Source organism: Denticeps clupeoides, chromosome 20 (assembly GCF_900700375.1).
Source record: "Denticeps clupeoides chromosome 20, fDenClu1.1, whole genome shotgun sequence".
In the NCBI taxonomy this organism is placed as follows: Eukaryota; Metazoa; Chordata; class Actinopteri; order Clupeiformes; family Denticipitidae; genus Denticeps; species Denticeps clupeoides.
Window position 1 is genome coordinate 8932822 of NC_041726.1, and position 25342 is coordinate 8958163.

A 25342-nucleotide genomic window follows, 5' to 3' on the forward strand; every position below is an offset into this window, starting at 1 on the left:
GGTCGGTTTGCGACACGACGCCTCGCGACAGGATGAGTCGTAACACGGCGGCTACTGAGCAGGAGCGCGGCAGCGCCCTCTGGCGGCCCAGGCGTGTACAGTTTTTTTAGATAAATAAGCACGTTTTATTTACTTGACGTAATATATACACGCGGACGCTTTTTTTTTTTCAATTTTATTTGAAATTATTCATACATTGTATTGAAATTTAGTTATTCAGTAACTCAAGAGTTTCTGCTTTCCAGGAAATAATTTTTTTTCCCGTCTGCCTCTTAAGCTGCTTAGTGACTATGAGCGCTGTAGAACAAACCGAATTCAATTTCATTCAAACATCCCCTTAAATCCACAAAACCCAATCCAGCCTCTGACAACTAGGTCAATAATAAACAATAATCACAACATCGGTGTTATTACAAAAACACACACACACAACAGCCTGAAATATACAAAGACTTTATTTTCTGAGAGAAGTTCTCAATTTCAGACCAAAATAAAAATAAAATACAACAAAAAAAGCACATGATCAGAATTTCCCCCCATTTTCCTCAGTAAACAGAAAGCAGCAGTGATTGTTACATTTTAACTTGGGACGTTAGGCATTTTCTTTCCTTTTTGAGCTTCAGGGCCAAAGTGATTCATGGAAACACCAGCCCACGCCGCTCTAACAGCGCAGCAGAAGAGTCCGGCTCACGCCCGTATTGCTTCAGCTTCGGGGGAAAGTGACAGACTGTAAATGTACACTCATGGCTTTTGCTGGTTCGTTCTCAACAGCTGACCGGGACAATGATCCGAATACTGAAATTACAATGGGGGAAAAAAAATACACATATATACACATACACACACATACATAGATAAAATAAGCAGAGTGGAGGTCTTTTGAAAATACTTTCAAAAATACATTTTTCTCATTATTGACTCTTTAGACAGTTATTCACTCCACACTGATGATGGTTCAACAGTTAAAAACAGGGTCAGGTTCAGTAAGGTGCCACAGTTACAGCTCATCACCACCAGGGGGCAGCATGCTGCCTGAAGTCCATTCTGTGTGTGTGTGTGTGTTGTGTGTGTGTGAGAAGGTGGGATGTTACAGTTTTCACTTCTGGATTTCATTAATGGAGGACAGGTGTGGGGGGGGGGGTGTCAAACACTCAATGTCAAATGTCACAGGTCAGAGGCGAGGTGGACACTGATGCTGGGAGACAACTGCTTGTGATGTGGGCTGGGGCTCAAATGCTCTACCCCTCCCACAACATAGGTTAGCCCCTCCTCCTGCAGGCTGCATGCTGAGTAGCGGTTTGAGGCGGAGGCCTGACTGGGGGCGGGGCTATGGGGCTGGTTGCCAGCTGCGACGGCGAGGGCGTTGCTGACTTGCTCAAAGGAGCGAGAGAAGACAGCGCTAGCCGTGCGGGACAGGCTGAGCGAGGTCGTCTTGGGCAGCGATTGGCTGGAGGTGAGTGTCAAACGCTTGAGTGACAGCATCTCCAGGTTCTCACTCAAGGCCCGCCCCCCACCCTGCTTCCGGGAGGCTGGATCCATGGTGACCGACAGCTCCTTTTCCTTATCCCGACTGGCCCTGCCCCCCAGCAGCCTGCGCTGGCTCCGCCCCGCTGCCTTGCCTCCAGCAGGGGTGGGCGTGGCCACGCTAGAGCTGACCACAATGGCTGGCGGGCTGGCGCCTTCACATGTGCCGTGAAAGCAGAAGCCTTCATCCTCCTCAGCAATCTCCATCAGGTCATCCGGGGAACCCAGATCCACCGCATCTGTGGGTGGAGAGACAGTCACGTTTGGACACGGCTCATTTCTCTGCACACGTCCAAACCAAAAACGAGAATTGCTGGTGTCTTCCCATTGTAAGTCGCTTTGGATAAAAGCGTCTGCCAAATAAAGTAAAGTAAAGTAAAAACCTCCCGCGTCCCCGCCGTCCCAACCATACCGCTCCCGCGTCCCCGCCGTCCCAACCATACCGCTCCAGCGTCCCCGCCGTCCAAACCATACCGCTCCCGCGTCCCCGCCGTCCAAACCAACCCCCTCCCGCGTCCCCGCCGTCCAAACAAACCCCCTCCCGCGTCCCCGCCGTCCAAACCAACCCGCTCCCGCGTCCCCGCCGTCCAAACCATGCCGCTCCCGCGTCCCCGCCGTCCAAACCAACCCCCTCCCGCGTCCCCGCCGTCCAAACCAACCCCCTCCCGCGTCCCCGCCGTCCAAACCAACCCGCTCCCGCGTCCCCGCCGTCCAAACCATGCCGCTCCCGCGTCCCCGCCGTCCAAACCAACCCCCTCCCGCGTCCCCGCCGTCCAAACCATACCGCTCCAGCGTCCCCGCCGTCCCAACCATACCGCTCCCGCGTCCCCGCCGTCCCAACCATACCGCTCCCGCGTCCCCGCCGTCCCAACCATACCGCTCCCGCGTCCCCGCCGTCCCAACCATACCGCTCCCGCGTCCCCGCCGTCCCAACCATACCGCTCCCGCGTCCCCGCCGTCCCAACCATACCGCTCCCGCGTCCCCGCCGTCCAAACCATACCGCTCCCGCGTCCCCGCCGTCCAAACCATACCGCTCCCGCGTCCCCGCCGTCCCAACCATACCGCTCCCGCGTCCCCGCCGTCCCAACCATACCGCTCCCGCGTCCCCGCCGTCCCAACCATACCGCTCCAGCGTCCCCGCCGTCCAAACCATACCGCTCCCGCGTCCCCGCCGTCCAAACCATACCGCTCCCGCGTCCCCGCCGTCCAAACCAACCCCCTCCCGCGTCCCCGCCGTCAAAACCATACCGCTCCCGCGTCCCAGCCATCCAACCCCCTCCTGCGTCCCAGCCGTCCAAACCATACCGCCCCCGTCCCTGCGGTCTAAACCAAACCCCTACTACGTCCCCACTGTCCAAACCAAACCCATTTTACATCATGTCTCCTCAAAACATAAAAAAAAAAAAAAAAGTCAACACCTGCAGAAATTCGATTTTCATTCATTCTACACAAAACAATTAAAGCCAAAGAGAGGATCAGAGAGCAGAAGGGTGGCTGACAGGCAGGTCCTTAACCAGGGACGGAGTATCAGCCCCCCGGCCAATCAGGACAGAGTCTGTTGAGGCGTCTTAAAGAGCAACAGTATATTGGTAAATGTCCACTTTACAAACTCTGTGAAATTAAGTGATCAGTAATGATATTTAATCTGTTATAATTGAACATTCTCTGCCTCCACATCAGATCTTCAACAGACTCCTGTAGATTTCATTATTTCTCAGATTTCCAGCTAGAGCCGAGCTTCCAGGAACCCAGCGAGGGACCGGCCAGCAGGGGCGTAACGCAGGACAGAGGGACAGAACTGTGACACTGAAAGGGATCAGGTAAAAGGGGGAAAGAAGATTTTATTTCGTTTCAGGAGAAGCAGCGGTTGGGAAAACTGAGCATCAGGTGGTGACACGTCAGAGCAAACCAAGAGCTCGCCGTTCAGAACCGATCTGAGGACTGTGTGGTTCTGCGTGGTTCTGCGCGGTTCTCAGGGTGTGCTCTGTTTGGCCAGACCCATTGTGATCAGGTGTGAAAAGGGGTGGGGTTAAGCATTTGGGCTTTGCACAACCCAAGCCAACACACAATACCTCTGGGCGTGGGGGAGAGGGGCGGGGTTTTGCGGTCACAGTGTGTGTGTGGAGGTTTGGGGGGGGAAGGGCTCAGTTCTAGGCCCTCCCACCGGAGGCCGGCCCCTCCTCCAGGTGCCTCCGCACAGACTTCTGCCTCCTGACCTCCAGATGACCCCTAGAGTCGACCCCCACCTCAGCGGCGCCCCCCAGCGCCTCCCCCTCAGTCCTGCTCCGCAGCAACTCTCCGTTGGCCACACGCTCGCCGCTCACGCCCGTCACGCTAATCTCGGGTATGGGGCCCGCCGGACTGATGTCCGGAGAGTCTATACTGTTCTCCTGAGAGTCTGGTGAGGGATGACACACACACACAAACATGCAGATACATGGGACATAAATACACAATGGCAGACAGAAATAACAACAACCAAAATTCAAAATGAAGAGAAATTAAGATGACAAAGACAAATGAACGACAGGTTCCAGCCTAAAGCCAGACAGGTGAAAATTGAGATCTGAGACTATCCGGCACCTTTCAACCTCAGACGTGCAGCTCAGGGTGAAGAGTTTGTTGAAATAATATAAAAAAAAAAAAAAAAAAAAAAAAGAATCGATGAAGTACGTTCTGTCTTGTAATACCACTGTGTATCTCGGGGTGGCGATAGTGAGGTACTTTTTTGAACGAATCCCCTGCTAAATGAAGAATCTAGAACCCGAGGCCATCAGCGGCATGGCTTGGCCTCTTTATCTCCCGGTCTCGGTCTGAGCCCCGACCAGGAGGCAATGCTGGACTCCTCCTACCAGGGAGCCAAGCGGCACCCAATTAAACCATCAAAGGCTCCATCCTGTTCACTCCTCCCCCACCGAGCGGCTAATTGGTGCAGTAATTACAGCACTGTGCTCGACCTTTCACTGTAATTAGAGCGTGTAGAAGACAGGACGACCGGGGCTTTTGTTTTTTGTCCTCCCTGTCTGATGAGAACTGGAGTAACAAACTCCCGTCTTTTAACTCGTTCACATCCAGTGTGGCGAGAACTGTAACTATTAAACAGTTCTGTGCGAGACACGGAATCCAGAAGGATTCTGCTTTGCTTTTGTCTCACGCCCGAGGGGGGTGGGACTAAGTAAAGCATCCCATCATGCATTTCAGGTGCATGGTAAGGTTTGAAGGCATGCCTGAGGTGAACGTGGAACACGTGGCGGTCGTGAGTCAATCTGACACATTTCTGCAGCCGGCGAGACACACACACACACACCACCCACTCGTCTCCAGTCATTTTGGTGAAGGTGACCCACGGCTGTCTGTAAGAAGATGGTTGCCATGGTTACGGTCTCACCGTGTCTCTTCCAGCGATGCCCCCTGATGGACAGGCTGGTGACGGCGTTGCGCGAGATCCGGGACGCCGTGGGCGTGATCTCCACCTGGATGCTGCGGGTCCCTTCCTTGTTGGCCTTCAGGTCGGCGCCGCGCAGAGACGATTTGATGGCGTTTCCCACCTGAGAGGACGTAGCGTGCGAGTCGCCTTTATAACACACAGGCACACATAGAAAGAGAGAGAGAGAGAGAGAGAGAGAGAAAACTACACCCACCAGCAGGGCTTCGGGGTAGAGCTCCAGCTGAGCACGGTACAGGACGTCCTCCAGAGCCTTGGACCCGAGATCCGACTCCCCATTACATCTGGAAAGAGAGGAATCGGACGTCACATGACCTCACGTGTCCACAAGGTCGTGCCAAGACCCTTTCACCAAATGCGGGGGCGGGGACTCACAGTGCGAAATGAATGCCGGTTATAAGCTGCACCAGGAACTCCGAGGTCACCATCACGCGGCTGCTAATGCCTTTGTAGCGCCGGAGCTGTTGCCGTGGATACCCGCAGATGCAGATCCTGAAAACAGGTGAAAGTTAAGCAAGAGGAGGCGCCACCGCAAGCGCATCACACACTCAGTTCAAAAGTCAGAAAGTTCTGCTGCTGCGTTCGAAGACGGGTCCGTACAAGAGTCGTGGATCTGTGGATCTGAAGGTTCTCATTCCGGATAAACCCAGCTTGACCCGCGTTTTCACATTAACTAATGCAATTTGAAGAGCATCTTGACCATCCAGCACATATCAAAAAATTAATTTAAAGCGAGAAATTGTTGTAATTTATTTGTAATTAATTGTAATTTATTAAAAACCGAACCAGGCCTGCCGTAAAAGTATTGCCCCTTCATCATCTCAATGCACATTTGGTTAATAGATTGGTTCAACTGAGATCTATGTGTCCTCCACCTGCTTATAAATAAATCAAGGCTAAAGCTGTTATTAATGGGATCGGACGTGCGTTACCATGGTAATGAAATCTCTTCGATTTCATCATCAACCTAGAAAAATGAAACGCACTGACTAATGTGGTCTACACCACATGTGTACATCAGGTATTACATTTCGTGAACAATTTCTGTCCACTGTATATATGACATGAAAAACCATACGCTTCATATTTTAAACGAATAATTGGGACGTCATCATGGGCATGAATATTTTGATGTGATATTAAACCAAGAGCCACGTCTGGACGTGAGCTTCGTTGAGGCTTCCTCGTCTGTAACCTTAGCTTGACCATAAGTGCACAATGACGTGTGTCCCCCCATTGCAGAAAGTTTATGACCATGACATTGGAGGGAGCTAAATTATGCCGACTTGTGAATAACCAGACAGGACGTAGAACCGGAAAGCAACCTCCCCCTGACTCCTAGACAAGGTGTAGCAGCAGATAACGCCTTGGGTGAGAAAAGGGGAAACTGCATTTCTTCGCGTAAGAAAGGAAAATTCTGTACAGCCGTGCTGACCCGTCTCCTTGCATAAACAGCTAAGCGGATTTTCTTATTAAGAAAGGAAAGTTCGTCCGACAACATGCCCCACATTCACGCCACGCGTGGAATCGGCTCGGAGACAAACGGCACTTTGTTCTGGAACAACTCGACTGTGGCGGAACCATGTGCATCACGTACCATGTCCGGCCGGTCAGGTCACGTTCTCAGTGCGTCCTCGCGCTGAGTGCTACGGACCTGGTATAAATTCGCACGTTGAGCCCGTATGGAGATTTTTTTTTCCGATGGTGGCAGAAACCATGTCCAGCCGGTCAGGTCACGTTCTCAGTGCGTCCTCGCGCTGAGTGCTACGGACCTGGTAATTAATGTGGCGTGCAGGTTCTGTGGCCGCACTTGTGGAGATTTGCGTCGCCGTACAGAAGTAAGCGACGTTTGAACGCCACCGCAGTCGGGATTCCTTCACAGTTAAACCGATTGGAGGATAAGAGGATCGGGGCTTATCGGCGCAGGGGGGTAACAGGCTGCAGTCGGCGCACCAGTAACAGAGTCAAAAGGTCGCAGTGACTTATTGTTTATGTGTGAGAACGTTCTGAGCTCCGACCAATCACGACGCAGCCCTCAGCAGCAGCTAAACCTCATTAATAAAACAGAGAGTTCACACAGAACCACGCAGATCCAGAATCAGCCAGATTAGAACAGATCTGAGAACCCGAGGGAACGACCAGCATCAGTTAGAGGCTGAGAACCCGATTATGAACACAGCTGAATGGAGACTTGCAAGTGGGAGCGTTGAGGTGTGTGTGTGTGTGTGTGTGTGTGTGTGTGTGTGTTTACCTACCTCGAGCTCAGCTGACATAGTGACTGTAGTGACGTGCTGGACATGTAGCTGAGAGCCGCGTTGTAACAGAGGAGCAGGAACGTCAGCACCTCGAACCTACACACACACACACACAGTGAAATAACTTCGCTTCATGCTTTCATTTATCATAAACCTGATTTTAGATCTGAATGATGAATGTATATTTGATGAAACACACACACACACACACCTGTTCTGCGCAGTGAACGTCTCCCTCTGCAGGTGGGGTCCACTGTACACAACCCTGCTGAGGCCATGATTGGCCAGCGCCCCCTCTGTTAAGGCCAAGGAACCAATGGCAGACGGCTGTGTGCGGAGTTAAGGACGTATGAGCAACGGCGTAATCCAAACAGCCAATCACGTGGCTAATTGGGTGCGCCTCACCTCATGGTAAACCGACGGTTTGGACAGCGAAGGGACAGTGAAGGACAGCAGTTTGCTTTGACCGTCTTTATCAACAATCTCCTGCAGACACAAAAAAGGATTCACACACACACACACACACACACACACAGGCAAACATCCTGCCATCAGGTTTGAACTTAAATATTCCTAGAGACAGCAACTGAGCAGAAAGTAATAAAACACACACACACACACACACACACTTTCCAACATTAACATGCTCTGACAGCAACTCAGAGTGTGGGCACTCACACGCACACACACGGCTCACAGCGAATCTCAAGGCATCAGACATGCCGCCCTGACTAATTTGACCAATGAGCCGCACCATCACTCAGAGGCGTGTGGAGGTGAAAGGTCACGCTCAGAGGGACCCCCCCCCCCCACTTCTGCCAGCAGAACCAGTTCTGGCCGCGTCACATTTTCTTTCCCTCTCATCAGATTAAACAAACGAAACTCGTCTCTCCCGATGAATCCGAAACGTTCCAGTTTTTTCTCTCTTTTCTGTCACTCGTGCCACTTCCCACACAGTCTCCATGGTAACGGCAGGCACGATGTGACTCATCATGAAGACAGGAGCTGATTATAAGTTGACGGGAGATTCAGAAGTTGTGACAAACACACACACACACACACACACACGGTGCAGCGGAGTTGAAACGGAACAGCTGATTGGCCGCCGTGGCACGTCACCTGACCCTCAGGTAAAGGAAGCGGCCGCGGGACTCACCAGGTTGTAGATGCCAAGCAGCAGAGCCTCGATGCAGCCGCTGCAGTGGGGGTCGCGCCCGGCCGTGACGGACAGGTAGGTCCACACCAGCTCGGGCAGGAACTGCAGCGTGAAGCGCTGGAGGCGGAGCTCGCCGCTGCGGTAAAACTCGAACAGCTGATTACACACCGGCTCCAGGAGCTGCAAAGGGTGTCCGACAAGCACCAATCAGCGCGCGGCGTTCACCACGCCACCAATGGGCACGCAGCAATCTCAACATTACAGGATTAGGACGTAATATGATGAAAGGGCCGAAAATCAGGAACAAGTGATTATGACAGACAGGGAATTAGAGAGAGAGACGTACGTCGCTGTAGTTTTCGCGGATGACTTTGTAAAGCGCAGGAACCAGTGACGTTTTCTCCTTCAGTGCGGCGGCGTAGCTGGAGACGGCCGCTTCCGGAAGAGTCTGGACAAAGACGAAAGAGGTAATAACAATCAGCAGCCAATCAATAAGCCCCTCCCCTCCTAATCAATCACCAATAACAGACGCCGCTGCAGACGGGGGCCTGGGCGCAGCTGATGACATTTTCCACGACAGCCGGGGGGGGCGGGGATTATTCTCCACTTCCTGTTATGTATCAAGGACCGGCTTTTCTGGGACTGCATGCATGCGCGTGTGCGTGCGTGTACATTCACTCACTTTAAACTCCGACAGCCACTCCTCCACCACGCCTTGGTCCATCACCAGCATCCTGCGTCATCCGGCACTCAGAGAACTCAACCTAAAATATGACACACACACACACAAAATATTAGAACCCACACACACTGACATATTCATAAAGTACACACATACACATGTCCTTTTACACTGTCAAGTGACAATGCTGACATGGGAGAACTGGCGGAGAATCGTTCTGTGGAAGCGGCGGCGCGCCTCTTCCTCTCCACTCTGAGGCTAACCGCTAATCTCCCGCCGGTGCGTCTACCCATCAGCCCTGGCGATGGCACCCACCCGAACTCGTCTCCCTCTGCGTTCTGCACCGGCTTCTCCGCTGATTGCATAAGAGCGATCGGCCGGGAGTGTTTACAGCAGAGCGCTAAATCCGCACACGGGCGCCCACATTTGCACCCTAGTGACCGCCCCCCCCCGGCCAATCAGATTACAGCACAGGACAGATTAAGAAAAGAAAAGAATCACGCATAAATCCTAAATAGAAATAGAAAGCTTCAGAAAAAAAAAAAAAAGAAAGAATCTAAATGACCAAACATCCAATCAAATCAAAGCAGATTTGAGTTTTTAATGATTCACTGAATCATGAATCACCAAAACCGAATATGGAGAATCCAGGATCTCCCGACTCCTACTTCCAGTCAAACCCACTCACACATATTTTTAGACATTTGTCTGCAGTGATTCATTTCTCAAAAACTGGAAAAACCCACTCAAAACTCGGATGTTAACGATGACAGATTAGATTTGGGGGGGGGGCTGAAAGTTCTACCCACCAGAATGTCCCTCCTTAAACCACGCCCCTTTAAATGACATTAAATAGATTATGAAGGCATGCAGACGGCAGTTGGAGGACGCGGGAAGCACTGTTATGACAGACCGATGGCCAATCAGATCCTGACGAGGCTGCAGTAGCCCCGCCCCCCTCCAACCACGGACTTCAGCTGCAAGACCCTCTAATGAGGGTAGGTGACAGTGGAGATGTGACTCAGACGACCTTTACACACACGAGCATAGAGTTGAGAGCAACAGTTCCCACTCGACAGATCAACCACACCCTGAATTTCCATTTCTGTAGCAACCACCACAACCACCACTGTCTCCACGGTGAAAAGGCAAGAGGAAAACGGGAAGAAAGGTGGTTTGAAAAGAGGAAACTAAAACACACACACAGGAACCAATAATCCAAGGGTCTTTAAAAATACTGAATTAATATGGCACTGTCCCAGGTGTCTCCCACGCACATGAATAATCAATACAAAACTCACACAGAATCTTTAAATACACTAAACTTGTACACACACACGCACAGGAATCAATAATCAATACAAATTCTTTAAATACACTGAAATCGTACACACACACACACACATCTGGCTGTGACAATGAGATCAAGTACAGGTTACGGATGACTTGTGCTCCCAATCACCAGCATATATACACACACACACACACACACACACACCAACAATATCAGTATTGCTCAAGCAAAGGAGCACCCTGTGTGTGTGTGTGTGTGTGTGTGTGTGTGTGTGTGTGTGTGCGCGCGTATTGTGCAAAAGCAGCCAGACCTGCTGACAGACACAGGTTTTACTCACACACCCTTACAGTGGTATTTAACACACACACACACACACACACATTTAATCTCCAGATGATCGCGTCCGGCTGGTTTTCACCAGTGTTCCAGAAACACAAGATTTGCTACACGCACACACACACACACACACACACACACACAAACTAGGAGAGGCAGGAATACTAGACGGCAAATCACAACAGCAGGGTGCTTAAAAAAAACAGCCCCGTCACAAGTCTCACAATCAGACAACGTGGAACACGTTCACACACACAGGCGCGCGCGCATGCCAGCGTTACAGATTCGGGGAACAGAAAGTACTCACATGCGACAGGAGAGGCCATGATCACATCCACAGCACACGGCCGACCACGGCGAAGGAAGATCGGAGGCTCCGCCCTGACTGCTAAAGCCCCGCCCCTCTCACAGGCAAACTCTGACCCTTCTCCATGTCTGATAACAGCAGCGAGTCAGGAAATAAAAAAAAAAATAATAAAGCCACAGCATTTTTCTCCCGTGTTATCACACACACACACACACCCAAACCCACACACACAGTTTTCAAGTGCTGCTCCAGACGCCGGGCGACGCAAACCTGCTGCACTCACCCACACAGTTGGTGTGTGTGTATGCATCTGGCCATCATTTCAGCCCCGAGTGTGTTTCCGGCTCAGCCTCCTTCCCATGACCACCCACTCAGATGTCAGCTCCAAAGCTTTCAAGCCTCAAGAGTGTGAGTATGTGTATGTGTGTGATTGATTGATTGAAACCACTAATGGCGGGTAAAACTATGGTAAGAATAGAACAGAAATAGAGCAAAATTGTGTGCGTGTGTGTGTTTGAAAGTGTAGTAAATTGAGGATATTCCCTGGAGGCAGCAGGGGCTGTTAGTGTGTGTGTGTGTGTGTGTGCGCAAGAATTCCCATCTCTATCATTGTACTAATTAAAAGCTATGCTCATCAGTAGAGTTTTACAACCTGGTTATGAGGCAGCCAATTAGTGTATGAAACAGACACACACACACACACACACACACGCACTGACAGCCCCTGGTGGCTCCAGGGAATATCCTCAATTTACTACACTTTCAAACACATACCCACAGACACACAGTAGTTCCACAGGACGCACTTGAGTTCTACGTGTTCTGTGGAGAAGACGACGGAACCGGGGAACAGACAACACTCCTTTTCATTTAAAAGGGCAGCGTGTCTCGGCAGACCGCGTGTGTATGTTTGTGTGTGTGTGTGTGTCACCGCAGGGCCCGACTGCTGTCACACCAGATTGAGGAAGACGGTGCCCTCACCATCCTCATCTTCCTCCCCCGCAGCAGATGAAGAGTTAAAGAAACACCGACAGGCTGAAAATGAGTCATGGAATTTGGAAAACACACACTTGCTGGGTGAGAGTGTGTGTGTGTGTGTGTGTGTGTGTGTGTGTGTGTGTGTGTGCACGTCCAGATTCTGTTACTGTTGCCAAACGAAAATGAAGGTGTTATAGCTTATCAGATTAGTTATCATTAAACACACATACATGCAATAACAGATATAGTGTGTGTGTGTGTGTGTGTGTGTGTGTGTGTGTGTCGACCTTGAATCGACCCAATAACAATTCTGTATTTAATTTATTCAGACAAGCAGAGAAATGCATCTGTAACATGAGGCAAAACCACACACACAGACTCACAAACACAAACACACACACACACACACACACACACAAACACTATATCTCTCGCTCTCTCTCTCTCACTCACACACACACACACACACGTCAGAAGTCCACGAGACCAGTTCTTCATATTCATAAGTCGTAAACAGTCTGGACCAGCAGCCACAAACCGGTCAGAACCAAACCCCCGACCGGAAATCCGCTCGTTTGGCGGCTAAAAGGTGGGAGTTTCTCCCACGCCGCCGCTCGACGAGGATCGTGTCGGTTCTGACCGCCCTGCAGGGCTACCGTCGGCCCCGTCACCGGACTTTACTCTGCCGAGACCACCGGACCAACCGCCCGCTACCCTTCCCCCGGCGCCCCGCAGATACTCACTCTCTGGTCCTCGAGTCCCGCAGCGGCCGCTCGGTCCGCACATTTACTGAATTATTGAGATATTAGTCCTCCATCTTCACTACTTTCGCCGCTCCGCCTAACTTGGGCTGTTGGGGGGGTATTAGTTCTGATTGACAGCAACCCCGCCAATCAGAGCCTGCTCTGCTCGTCCTGTGCTGCGCGTCTCCAAATACTGACCAATCGAAAAGCTTGTGGGGCGGGACGTTGTTATTTCCACTACTGGGGTAGGTTGTGTCGATGTAATGAACCCGAAATGACATCTGATCAGCCCAAATTCTTTATTTTAAATGAATGTCCTTTATTTAATGTTATCTATTCGTATTAAGTCATATTCGTTGGTAAAGCACGAATACATGGCAAGAATATTTTATTCACAGTAAACCGATATTATGTAAAATCACACTTTAAGACAATTAATTTTAGAAAATCGTTTTCATCATATGCAGTGAAAAATCCCTGTAATCAAAATACCCTTGCAGACTACAACGTTCACGGTGGGTCTGTTAACTTTTTAGTATATATGTAAAATGTAAATTTAATTTTTAGGTAGTGTACTATATGACTTACATTTACATTTACGGCATTTATCAGATGCCCTTATCCAGAGCACCTTTCAGTCAGTAGTGACAGGGACAGTCCCCCTGGAGACACTCAGGGTTAAATGTCTCCCTCAGTGACGCAATGGTAGTAAGTGGGGTTCGAACCTGAGACTTTGTGACGGGCATGTTGCAAAACTGTTGCACAGTACTGTACATCCATCAAATTCTTGCGGTTCTCACGGTGCAAATATTTCACCAGTGATGGCACATTGTCAAGCTTATGAGATAATAGTGGCCATTAACCAACCTTAAAGGTCTAATAAAGATGATCTGGAGAGTATTATGTAAATGTGACCTCAGGGGTTGACCCCTGACAGCAGGGCAGCCTCGTTCAGCAATTTCCCAGCCTCCTCTCTGTAGCGGGACGAATGCTCGTTCGCCCGCCGGGACTCCTGGAGGTTCTCCTTCAGGTTGTCTTCCAGCCTGCGCTTCTCCTGGTATGCGGGCGCCACGTCCAGCACCTGGCGGGTCAGCTGATGCTCGCTCTGGAGCAGCCAGCCAATCATCTGCTGGAGCTTGGTACCTGCTGCGACCACAGCCTTTGTAGCCTGGCACAGGGCTTTGACTCTCTCCTGCGCTGCCTTCAGCTTAACAGGCACCTCTCCACCGGACCCCACCACCAGGGAGAACTCGTAACCCCTCATGTAAAGAATGACGTTAGATGCATCTGAGAAAAAAAGAAGGAGGACACGTTACATGGAACCTTCTCTCTTCCACCAGGTGGAAAAAGGAACCACATCATTCACTCTGTTACTCTGTTAAATGCTGAAGCTGCTTTACTAAAGATAAAAGGTAAAGGTAAAAACTAGCCCTGCAAAGGACAAAAATAACTTTTAATGTCTGATGAACAAGGGGCAATACCGGCCTAGTGGGTAAGGAAGCCGTAACCGGAAGGCTGCCAGTTCGAATCCCTAAATCACATGCACAATCTCAAATCCATTCAAATTTCACACACATTTCATTGTGTCACCATGTGCTGTTTCATAATGACAAGTTACTAAGACAGTCGCTGGACTTTCACTACGCGTCACGTAGAGCACAAGAAAAGAACCACAACATGCTGATTAATAAATGAAGCTCTACATTTACATTTACAGCATTTATCAGACGCCTTATCCAGAGCGACTTACAATCAGTAGTTACGGGGACAGTCCCACCCTGGAGCAACTTGGGGTTAAGTGTCTTGCTCAGGGACACAATGGTAGTAAGTGGGATTTGAACCTGGGTCTTCGGGTTCATAGGCGAGTGTGTTACCCGCTAGGCTACTACCACCTAGCTCTACTGCCCATAGTCTCCATTCTACTTGAAAGTGAAGTGATTGTCATTCTGAAGCAGAGCACAGCCATGAAAAGCGTCTGGGGACGGTACTTTGCTCAGTGGCAACTCAATGGTACCTTGGCGGTTCGGGATTTGAACCGTCAAAGAGTCGAACGAGACCAGTTGAGTTCTAACAGATCTGTTCTGAAAATGTATGAACTAGAAAGTACAGATACTTGTTTGCAAGCTCACATTCCGTCTGCTCATGGATAACCCCTCATTACACCCTTCCCAAATAGATGTGGCTTTTAGAAGCTGATCATGTTACTGATGGCACCTTCTCTTCATGTGAGGCAGGCCCATCAAATTCCTAACGGGTGCCAAACTTTTTCTTTCTTTCAGAATTTCAGAAATAGATTTCTGTGCAAAAGGAAGAATATCAACATTACACATGGAAGTGGAATCGTTAATAGACCTAGATGGGCCGAAACCCGGCAAACTTGGGAACAGGATTTGTCTTTGGAGCTTAATTAAGAGACATGGCAACACATGGCATCACTTTTCTGTTTGTGACAATTCTGTCTTTTACCATTTAAGGTTGTACACCATTTTGCCTACACAAACTAAAAATTGTTCCTGAATTGCCCCAATGCGAACACAACCCAGCCACAATATGTTCTGGGAGTGTCAAATACAAACAGGTTTCATGTTACAATATACAGTACAGGCCAAAAGTTTGGACACACCTTCTCATTCAATGTGTTTTCTTTATATTGATGAGCAATTACGTTGGTAGATTCTCACTGAAGGCATCAAAACTATGAATGAACACATGTGGAGTTATGTACTTAACAAAAAAAGGTGAAATAACTGTTTTATATTCTAGTTTCTTTGCTCTGATTACTGCTTTGCACACTCTTGGCATTCTCTCGATGAGCTTCAAGAGGTCGTCACCTGAAATGCTTTTCCAACAGTCTTGAAGGAGTTCCCAGAGGTGTTCAGCACTTGTTGGCCCCTTTGCCTTCACTCTGTGGTCCAGCTCACCCCAAACTATCTCAATTGGGTTCAGGTCCGGTGACTGTGGAGGTCAGGTCTCCACTTTTTGTTAAGTACATAACTCCACATGTGTTCATTCATAGTTTTGACACCTTCAGTGAGAATTTACCAACGTAAATGGTCATGAAACTAAAGAAAACACATTGAATGAGAAGGTGTGTCCAAACGTTTGACCTGTACTGTATGTTTTAAAAGTCAAAGATCCGCAGGGAAAAAAAGTTAAAATGCCCACAAACTCTATTTAAGTACAGTAATGTGTTCCATTAGCAAAACAAATGCCCCTTTTCACCATATTCAGATGCAATACATGGTGAGGTTTCTGTCCTGATATCTGGTCACCCGGTCACTTAGTGACCTTTTCTGCCCACTGGATTTTTATCCGGAGTGCCATCCTGTACTGACTATGAATTTTTTACATGTTAACTAATTAATATCCAGTCTGTGATAATTTGAAAGCAGCCAATAAGCATTAAAAATACATTTACACCATAAATAAACATTTGGTTCTAATTTATGCACATGGTTTAACACATATACATGTTATTTTTTACATTTTGTTAAAATGTTTAGTTTCTCATGCTGCTTTTATGAATTTTTATTTGAAATGTTATGAGATGAGGGTGACTGGGGTGTCTGGCACTCGCAGCAAATGTCAATTTTTAAGGCAATAATGAACGTAATGAATGTGCCCACGTGTCCATTCATCATCTGATCTGTCCGTGCCACCTGACCACAGCCAGGCAAGACAATGACCACTCCACCTACTGGGTAATTAGCAGGGGCGGTCACATGACTCACTATGCTCGTCCTTGATTCTCCTTATGCACTCTGACAGGCTGGCATCACGGGGACAGTTGTAGCTGTCCCTGAGCGCATTCAGGTGCTCCGTCATGGCCTCATGGTGACCCTGCTGCAGGTTGAACGTCTCGGCCGCGTCCTCGAAGCGTTGGTCAAGTTCAGCCACACCCACGTGCCGCGCCGTGAACCTGCCAGTCCGCCCGTGGCCGTCTGTAACAAACATAAGAAGGAAGGCAGCCGGGGTCATGACCTCTTGGCAAGTGCCTCAAGGCTCCTCATCATCCAACCTGGCATCAGTGGACCTGGCATTGACCCTCACACACATGTGGGTGGGGCTAACAGTAAAAAATGTTTCCAACTGACCGTTTGCCGACGGCCGGAACTGCCTGGCAGACTCTGGCGTGTTCTGCAGGAGACGTTCCCTCTGGAACACATAAATTTGGGGATATTTATTCAAAATTAGAATAATTAATAGTAATTCATTTCATGACGCCGACTTTGGATAGACTCTCCATCTCCTACAACATCCAAAATGGACAAGATTTTACTTCCTCAGTGAATTTCTTCTGGGTTCCTGATTTGTCAGTGTCTCCTTTACCCATCCTGCATGTCACCAATGTAAATGTGTAGAAACAAACCGTCAAAAGAGATGAAGAGCTTTCATCACTTTCATTTGATAGTACCTTTAGATTTGTGTATGTCTTGTAGAATTCCTTCTGATCTGTTTGTTTTGTTTTTTTGGAATGTCGAAATATTCACGCTTTGCCCAAAACCAACCAATCCTACCCTCGCGTCCCCCTCGGTAACATGCGACAGGTTGGACGTCCTACCTCACCGGGATCCGCGGGACCTTGGGGACAGCAGCAGGAGCACAGCAGGCGCAGGAGCGACATGGTCTCGGTCTCCCGAGGCTGCCGCAAGCACGGCCTGACGTCACAGTCACGGGACGCCGGGACGGTTTCATTCTGTCGCCGCGCACACCTGTACCTGCGGCGGCGGGGCGGGTTGCCAGGTCCGCTGCATTTAAACCGTTTCGTCAAACCTCGCCAGCCATGGGATGCGCTTCTCCTGCTTCATTTTTTTAAAATTTGGGGCCATAAGAGTTCGGCGCCCACAGGACTCATGGTGACCCTGCCGTGTCCGTACAAACCGTCAAATGTCCCCACCTACTGTAGCCAGCGTGTGCCTTCATCCTGCTCCTTTTTTTACTCCAAACGCACTGAAACAAGAAATCTGAGCAGCTCGGCACACATCTTAATTAATTTCAGCGCTCATAAATACGCTAAATCTAATTATGTAGAGCTCTGTATGTAATTAACATTTAAATTGTGTTAAATTGTCTTTTTTTGTTCACTGCTGGACACTGTTGCCTTCATTTGTATGTTAAAGAAAATGTTAAACGACTTTTTATCCTTCAACAAATAAAGACATGACATGGCTGCCATTGACAGAAAGGAAGGTTTTCTAAGTGTAACTGACCATTGATAGGAATTCTAAGTTTTTGTTATACGCATCCAATAATTATAATAGGATAACTTTTTAATTTAAACTAATTGTAGTGCTTAAAACTGGCAACCCTGTCTCAGGTCACTTATTGCCCATTTCTGCCCAACCTGGCTTTCATCCAGAGCTCCAATCCTGCACTGGTTATCTTTATATGTTAATTAATTCATATCCTGTCAGTCATCATTCAAATGTAGGCAATGCACAAAGTAATGGAACATTATGCGTTTACACCATAAGTAAACCTTACATTCAAACTGAATCAAATTGAAAACAACTTTTTGACATTTGGCGACGATGACTAGTTTCTCGTGCTTTTACGGCGTGTGTTTCGGTCCCTTTAAGAGCCGAATTCTCCTCTCTGCTCTGCAGGTGTCGCCGTTGCATCGCGTTTGACCGAGCATCGTGACCAGGAGCCATTGTCGGACGGCTGCTGGAGAGCCGCCAGTGGGGTCCTGCTGGGAACGGGGTAATTGGGCTGTTTGGGATTTCTGGAGAAGTGCTTATTTCCTGCACCTGCGCCGTCCTCCTGCTCTTCACAAAACTACAGTCAAACGCGCAAATAACAGAGAAAGAGACAGACGGGGAGAGAGAGAGAGAGAAGGATCCAGATGTCTTTATACACTCCCGAACAAAACCGTAGCGCCGCGTGGTCAAGGTTCAACAGGAGCTAGAAAACCGCCTTCAAACTTCTCGACAGAGCGATCACCAGCGCGATCCCATAAAAGAACCCCAAAGAGGAAAGTCTCGGCAGGTTCTCGGTTTGGGCTGGTCCGGTTTTATTGTTGGTCCCGGGACGGAACGCACATGCGCGGTGAGATTAATGATGAGATTAAAACCGGGGTTAAAACAGGTGGGCGAGGCCGGAGGGACATAAAAGCGCCGCGAAACAAAGACCCCACCCACGAAAAAAAAAAAAAAAAAGCCTCCAGCAGCTGGCGGCAATTTGCGCTCGTCTGCTCGGCGGCGACGCCGCTACCTGCTGCGCGGCGCGGCGCGTCGCGCTGTTATTTCCGCGCGTCACGCCGCGCACCGTATCATTTCGCTGTCGTGCGGACGACGCGCTGAGCCGCGAGTTAATGAAGGGCCTCCGGCTGCAGGTGCAGACGACGACGACGCTGCGGCGGCGGGGGAAAGGACGGAGGGACGCGGGCGTCTTTCGTCCTCATCGGGACCGATCAAACTCTTACACAGTGCAGGACAAAAGTTTGGACGCGCCTTCTCATTCAGTGTGTGTTCTTTATTTTCATGACCATTTACGTTGGTAGATTCTCACCGAAGGCATCGAAACTGAATGAACACATGTGGAGTTATGTACTTAACAAAAAGTGGAGACCTGGTCTCCACAGTCACCGGACCTGAACCCAGTCCAGATGGTTTGGGGTGAGCTGGACCAACAAGTGCTAAACACCTCTGGGAACTCCTTCAAGACTGTTGGAGAAGCATTTCAGGTGACGACCTCTTGAAGCTCATCGAGAGAATGCCAAGAGTGTGCAAAGCAGTAATCAGAGCAAAGAAACTAGAATATAAAACATGTTTTCAGTTATTTCACCTTAATTCACAATGCGCTTTAACAGGATCCATATCCACTACCCATGATTGCTGTGTTCTATGTTGTTTGAACATAATATCTTTCTCTCGTTATAGATTGCCTACTTTTTATTACATTCTTTTTTTTGCTGGCCATACTCTCCTATTATTTTATTCCATTTCATGATATAACTTTTACTTAACTATGCACAGTAAAAACAGGGTGGTCCAGCATGCATTTCACTGTTGTACTGCTATGACTATGCATATGACAAATAAAATTCTTGAATCTCTTGAATCTTGCATTTACACTTACAGCTCTTATCTAGAGCGCCTTTCAATCAGCTGTTACAGGGACAGTCCCCCTGGAGACACTCAGGGTTAAACATCTTGCTCAGATTTATTTTCATTTCAGCTACATACATGTTGGACAGTACATAGTGAAACGTTTCTCATGAACCTAGTGCTTCATGTAACATTTAGACAAAGTTACGTACTGACATAAAGTACAAGCATGGGACACAGGCAGTGCAAGAACAACATTTATGTCAAACAAAACATATAGACAACAAAAGACATACAGACAGACAAGCAGACAGTGGTAAAACCAGTGAAATTAATGCAATGGAATGTACCAGTGCAAAAACAGTGCAAATACTGCAGTGCAAAATGGAACAGTACAATAGGGAAGGTCGCAAGTTCAAATTCCTGTGCTGTGGCATGGTGGGTGGCGCCTCCACGGTTGTGGGTTCGATTCCATGTCTGGATTTGTGTGTGTGCTCTCCGGGTTCCCCAATGCCCTCCTATGCCACCCCAAGTCAGGTAGACCAGGTGGTTTGGTGAAGGTGGGTGGCCAGACTGGCTGAAAATCTGCTTTTAACCCCTCAGCCACAAAACCTCTGAAATCACTCAACCCCCCCCCCCCCCCCTCCCAATCTACCCCAACACTAATTATGCTTGTATTAATTTAGAATCTTTTTTTACTGTTGGCTAGATCCAAACAACGCCTTAATGTACTCCTAAAATGACAATAAAAGGAGTGTCAGTGATAAAAAATACTAATATATATAATGTAATATATATTTAGCGTGTTAATTAAATGCATATTACTCACACACAAACAAATATATAACATTGCAGTTAATATACAGCAACGTACAATTTCTAATTTAACATTAACTTAGGAACTAAGTTAGGAATAAAATGCTACTACAAGATTCCATTTACTTGGTAAAGTTAGTTATATGAGTTGGCCTGGAACTGCGGCGCGAAACCGGCCGTTCCCGCGAACAGCGAGGGGGCGGGGCCGGAGCGGCCCATTCCGCTCACGGCGGAGGGGGGTCGTGCCCCCATTCGCCTTTTTATTTCCCTCGCAGAATGTCAAAAGCGACCCGGGCTAAATCGTTTTCGGTATCGCGATGCCGGGACGTCGCTTCGGGCCGCGGCGGAGACGCCGACAGCCGCCCCGATGCGACTTTGGAAACACGCGGCCCATGCCGCCAGCCCCCCTCGCGCCGCAGATGTTTTGTAAATCTCCGCTCTTTGTGAGACGAGTCCAAGTCCCCGAACTCCGCGAGGTCCGGCCCGACACCGCGCACATGGCCGCCTACACGCAGGTAAGCGTCTTTAATCCCGACGTTGCGCACGGCGAGACGCCGAACCAGAACCAGCCCCACTTCCCGAGTCCCACCCACGACTGGACTACACGGCGTGCAATTAAAGTTCATCTGACTTCACCGACAAGCACGTCACCTGTTTATAACGGGCTTATAACGTCCTGCTCTGTAACTTACTGTAAACAAACAGACGTTGGGTCACGTGGGCTCCTATAGGACCGGTGAGTGTTTTCATGTTTGCATCTGTTTCAGTCCAATGTTTCATTTTTTAAAAACTTTGTTGACAGTTGCCCGAGGCTTTAGCGGTGATCTTTGAAGGGCCCAGCGACGATGAGGACTTCTTGGGCTTCCGGGTCTCCTCTCCCATGGGCTTCTCTGAGGACAGTATGAACTCTGAGGATTCTGGGAAGGCGGTGAGTGTCTGTGTGTGTGTCTCTGTATTACAGAACAAAAGTGCACAATTTGGAATATTGTTGGAATCTGCTGCTGCAGGACCTCCGCTTTCGGTCGAAGTACATTACGGACGAGCTGCTACACATCTTCATCGACAGCGACAGCGATGAGGAGTTTGAGGGGTTCAGCACCAGCGGTTCCTCACGGGTTAAAACGGTGAGGTGACATCTTGCCACTTGCTGATGTTTTCCCGACCTTGTGATGGACGTTTCTAACTTTTTTCTGTGCTCTTCGGCAGTCCACGTATTCTGAGGAGAACAGTGATGAGGACATAGGCTTCTATTCTGATGGGGAGTGTCCAGACCCGCCCAAGAGGCGGAGCTCCGGCCTGTGTGTGGCTTTTCGCTTCCCAATGAAGAAGACCCCCGGCTCGCTAAAAAGGCGGCGCAGCTCCGCCTCACAAATTCGACCCATGGCCTTGAAGCATGGGCCATTTTTGAAAAGCGCTGTGCGCCACCTGGAGGACACTGCCATCACATCAGAAGAGGAGGCCCGGTCCAAGGCCCAGTCACAAGTCCTGAGCAAGAGGGCCAGGAACATCCAGGAGAACAAAGCCATGGTAGGCCAGATCCGCATGACCCCGTAACCCCATGTCAAGATCTGTTTATCGAGTTTTTTTTTTTTTTCCATCCGCTTCTCTCTCAGCTGGCGAAGCTGTTCGCCGAGATGCCATCGATAGCTGCACTGGAGCCCACGACTCCTACTCAGGTGAGTGCGGCAGCTCCACCCCTTCCTCTCCAGTCCGTAAACGTATCCCTTGCTGAATTCGCAATCTCTTTCTGTCAGAAAAAGAAGGTGTCTCCCAAGAAACGGGTTTCTGAGGGGCTGTCTGAAAGGCGGAACCCGACACGCAGTGCACGCCCCCCTGAGCACTTTGGACGCGAGGAGCCACTGGCCTCTCTGACGAAAGCTAAACCAACGAGCAGCTTCCAGGACGTGGACGTGCATAAACTGATGGAGGTAACAAATATACACTTAAAAAAATATACACTTAGATAAGCAGAAGGCCACACCCACTTCTGCACCCGGTCAGCTGACACCTGGGAATTGTTGTTCGGTGGACAGGATCAGATTACTTATTTATGCATGGCGGTCGTCTGATGCATTGTGGGTAGTGAGCTGTTCTGTATTCGACGGTGCAGGTGGACGACGAGCTCCGAGTGGAGATGCAGAGTGACCGGAAGCGGAGAAGCCGGAAATGCCACTGGGTGCGGCCGGTGGACGACATCAGTCGGGAGGAGCTGGACAACGTGGCCGACCGCCCGCGAGACAAGATCCTGGACAAGGAGAACGTGAGCGCTGATGGTTCTTGTGGCTGCACGTACGCCGCCGCCGCCCCCCCGCCAGCCCTTAACATCCTGTTTCCCGCAGGGCTCCACGTGCCACCAGTGTAGACAGAAGACACTCGACACCAAGACCGTGTGCCGCAGCTCATTCTGCCACGGGGTCAAAGGTCAGTTCTGTGGGCCGTGTCTGCGTAACCGTTATGGTGAAGACGTCCGCACAGCGCTATTAGACCCGGTGAGTTGACTGTGGTGCGTGTCATTTTCTTCTTCCCGTCACCAGAGACACTGTTTGTAAGTCTTTTGTGTGTGTGTGTGTGTGTGTGTGTTTGTGTGTAAGACGTGGGAGTGCCCTATCTGCAGAGGAGTGTGTAACTGCAGCCTCTGCCGAAAGCGCGACGGCCGCTGTGCCACTGGATCTCTCACTCGATTGGCCAAACACTACGGCCACGACAGCGTCAGAGAGTACCTGGACAGGTGAGGAAATACAAAGTCAAAGGTCACGCAAAAATTGTACAGCAAACAAAAATTGTCGTCTTTAGATTACCCGCCTTGTAACCCAAAAGACCCTCAGATCATCATCATCATCATCATCGTCCTGGCTTGTGCACCATTGTCTTTCTTTTTCTTTTAGCCTCAAGGAGCAGCTGTCCTGAAGTGTCCATGTCCCTGCGTGACCTCAGACCAGAAGGTGCTCTGTAACTTTTACTTCTGCCTGTACTGTAGCTCCTTGCCAGAGGCCTAGATGCTTTTTAGGTTTTAAAATATATTTTTATTAATGAAGGCCCCTGTCCAGACGACCACCGCCCAAGTAGTTTTAAGCCAAAAAATTTAATGTTTATGGTGAAGCCAGTTTTTTGAAAAAAAAAAAAAAAAAATCCATCTTAATTGCGTCATTTAATCATCCATTTGTCTAGAAATGTTCCCATTTTCTTTCCTTTTGTCAGCACAGAACTTGAAATAAACAAACACGATTAGAGATGTCTGAGTTGTGCCTGAAATTCTTTCGCAATAAAATGCATTACATGACATGACGTGTCAGTGCTGAAAAAAACTTTGTCCCGTTCCCCTTCGCAGCTCCACGTCTGCTTTTTACCATTAATCAGAAATTTGGTCTTTACCAGAGTTATTCTTCACCCCCCCCAGCCCAGGCGTGTGGTGGTAGGGTGGGAGTAGCCTAGTGGGTAACACACTCGCCTATGAACCAGAAGATTCGAATCTTACTACCATTGTGTCCCTGAGTAAGACACTTAACCCCATGTGTCTCCAGGGGGGGGGGGGCTGTCCCTGTAACTACTGATTGTAAGTCGCTCTGGATAAGGGCGTCTGATAAATGCTGTAAATGTAAATGTGTTCTGCAGTGCATAAGAAGCTCAACAGAGGTCAGCACAGAACTGCACACAAACTCGCACCATCGCAAAGTCGGGGACGGTCACAGCTTTCCCTTTTGGACGTGGATAATGATAATGTTATTAAATATAAACAGGAAACCATCAAACATTCCAGAGTCTCGTCTGAGAAACAGCGGCCCGTTGTCTGGGCTCTGTGAGCGTGGGCTTGTCTGTAGACGCTTCAGGAGTCACCTGCAAGGAATTCATTTCGTGCTAAATGACAGTGATTGGGAAAGTTGGGAGAAGCAGATGCTGAGCAGAGATGAGCAGGAGAGAAAATGCTGGAGATGATGATCATCACCACCTGGTACCTGGCCCTCTCTCCCCATCTGTGATGATTTCAGCGCCCATTCACTCATGCACTGTTGATGCGCCCTTAAAATGAATCTATGAGGGATTCACATCTCGCACCGTGGCAGATGACAGTGAGTGGGAGTCACCGAAACACCCCGATGTGATGAGGGAAAGTTCACAGTTCCTGCAGGAACATGGCGTCCAGAGGGTGAGAAGGTGCCCTGTCTGAGCCGGTGATGAATGGCAGCAGGGCGAAAAATTCCAGAAAACCACACCTACATCTGGTTTCTTTACTCCTGTGCAGATCTCCATCATTACCTTCTAATTGCCAGCTCCCCCAAAATTTTGGACCACAAGGTGCACAGCTTCCATCTCGTTCCCGCTCCGCCAGGAAACCCTCCCGTTTTTGGGTGGGAGGGGCCTGTGCTCACGCTGGTAATTGATGCGGCACTCTCTCCGTTTTCCGCACTCCCCGCTTGTTTTTGGCTTCAGCTCGGAAAGACTCGGAGCTGAATGGAGTGTTTGGGTGCGTGAGAAGGCGACTCCTCGAGCGAACTCCACTGTTTTGAAAGAGGGGACGTTGAACAGCTGCGGTCCCCGGCAAGTGGCACAGCGGAACGGCAGATGTTTGCCTACACAAAGGCGTCCCTCTGAGGACCGACGAGGTTACGGGGACGTCAGTCAACAGAAAAACGAGGGAGGCGGCGCCCTACCTTCCACCCCCGCCACACTCCACATGGTCACCTGTGCCGAAGTGAACGTTGACGAAGGGGCTTCTTCATGACTTAACCCAGTAGAGCACCAGGACGCATGAAGCCAT

The 25342-nt window shown here is 49.4% G+C and overlaps 3 protein-coding genes across 8 annotated transcripts; 1 reads left to right on the forward strand and 2 right to left on the reverse strand.

The window, feature by feature from the left end:
* Nucleotides 1-437: 437 nt before the first annotated feature.
* Nucleotides 438-12853, reverse strand: hycc1 (hyccin PI4KA lipid kinase complex subunit 1). Of its 6 annotated transcripts, none has more exons than XM_028964534.1 (13): nt 12722-12853; nt 11001-11128; nt 9064-9145; nt 8728-8829; nt 8382-8561; nt 7631-7711; nt 7437-7552; nt 7226-7321; nt 5346-5462; nt 5167-5254; nt 4914-5073; nt 3772-3923; nt 1589-1763 (listed from the first exon to the last, which is right to left on the reverse strand). In XM_028964534.1, the coding sequence occupies exons 3-13, from the start codon at nt 9112-9114 to the stop codon at nt 1731-1733; spliced, it is 1176 nt and encodes a 391-aa protein (XP_028820367.1). In that variant the 5' UTR covers nt 9115-9145; nt 11001-11128; nt 12722-12853; the 3' UTR covers nt 1589-1730. The 6 variants fall into 6 exon arrangements, 5 of the variants coding, with proteins under 5 accessions (XP_028820362.1, XP_028820363.1, XP_028820365.1 ...); XR_003743351.1 differs by having other exon boundaries at nt 1632-1763; nt 3598-3923; XM_028964529.1 differs by lacking the exon at nt 3772-3923 and having other exon boundaries at nt 438-1763.
* Nucleotides 12854-13006: 153 nt separating this feature from the next.
* On the reverse strand, nt 13007-17415 carry LOC114770486 (uncharacterized). The gene is made up of 4 exons (XM_028964456.1): nt 17283-17415; nt 16816-16876; nt 16453-16662; nt 13007-14008 (listed from the first exon to the last, which is right to left on the reverse strand). Exons 1-4 carry the CDS (start codon nt 17343-17345, stop codon nt 13638-13640), a joined length of 705 nt encoding a protein of 234 aa, XP_028820289.1. The 5' UTR covers nt 17346-17415; the 3' UTR covers nt 13007-13637.
* A 3443-nt stretch (nt 17416-20858) lies between these two features.
* Nucleotides 20859-23726, forward strand: cdca7b (cell division cycle associated 7b). Its single transcript, XM_028964426.1, has 10 exons — nt 20859-21101; nt 21389-21514; nt 21594-21710; nt 21793-22113; nt 22200-22262; nt 22341-22514; nt 22697-22846; nt 22926-23075; nt 23178-23314; nt 23472-23726. The coding sequence occupies exons 1-10, from the start codon at nt 20904-20906 to the stop codon at nt 23491-23493; spliced, it is 1458 nt and encodes a 485-aa protein (XP_028820259.1). The 5' UTR covers nt 20859-20903; the 3' UTR covers nt 23494-23726.
* Nucleotides 23727-25342: the final 1616 nt, after the last annotated feature.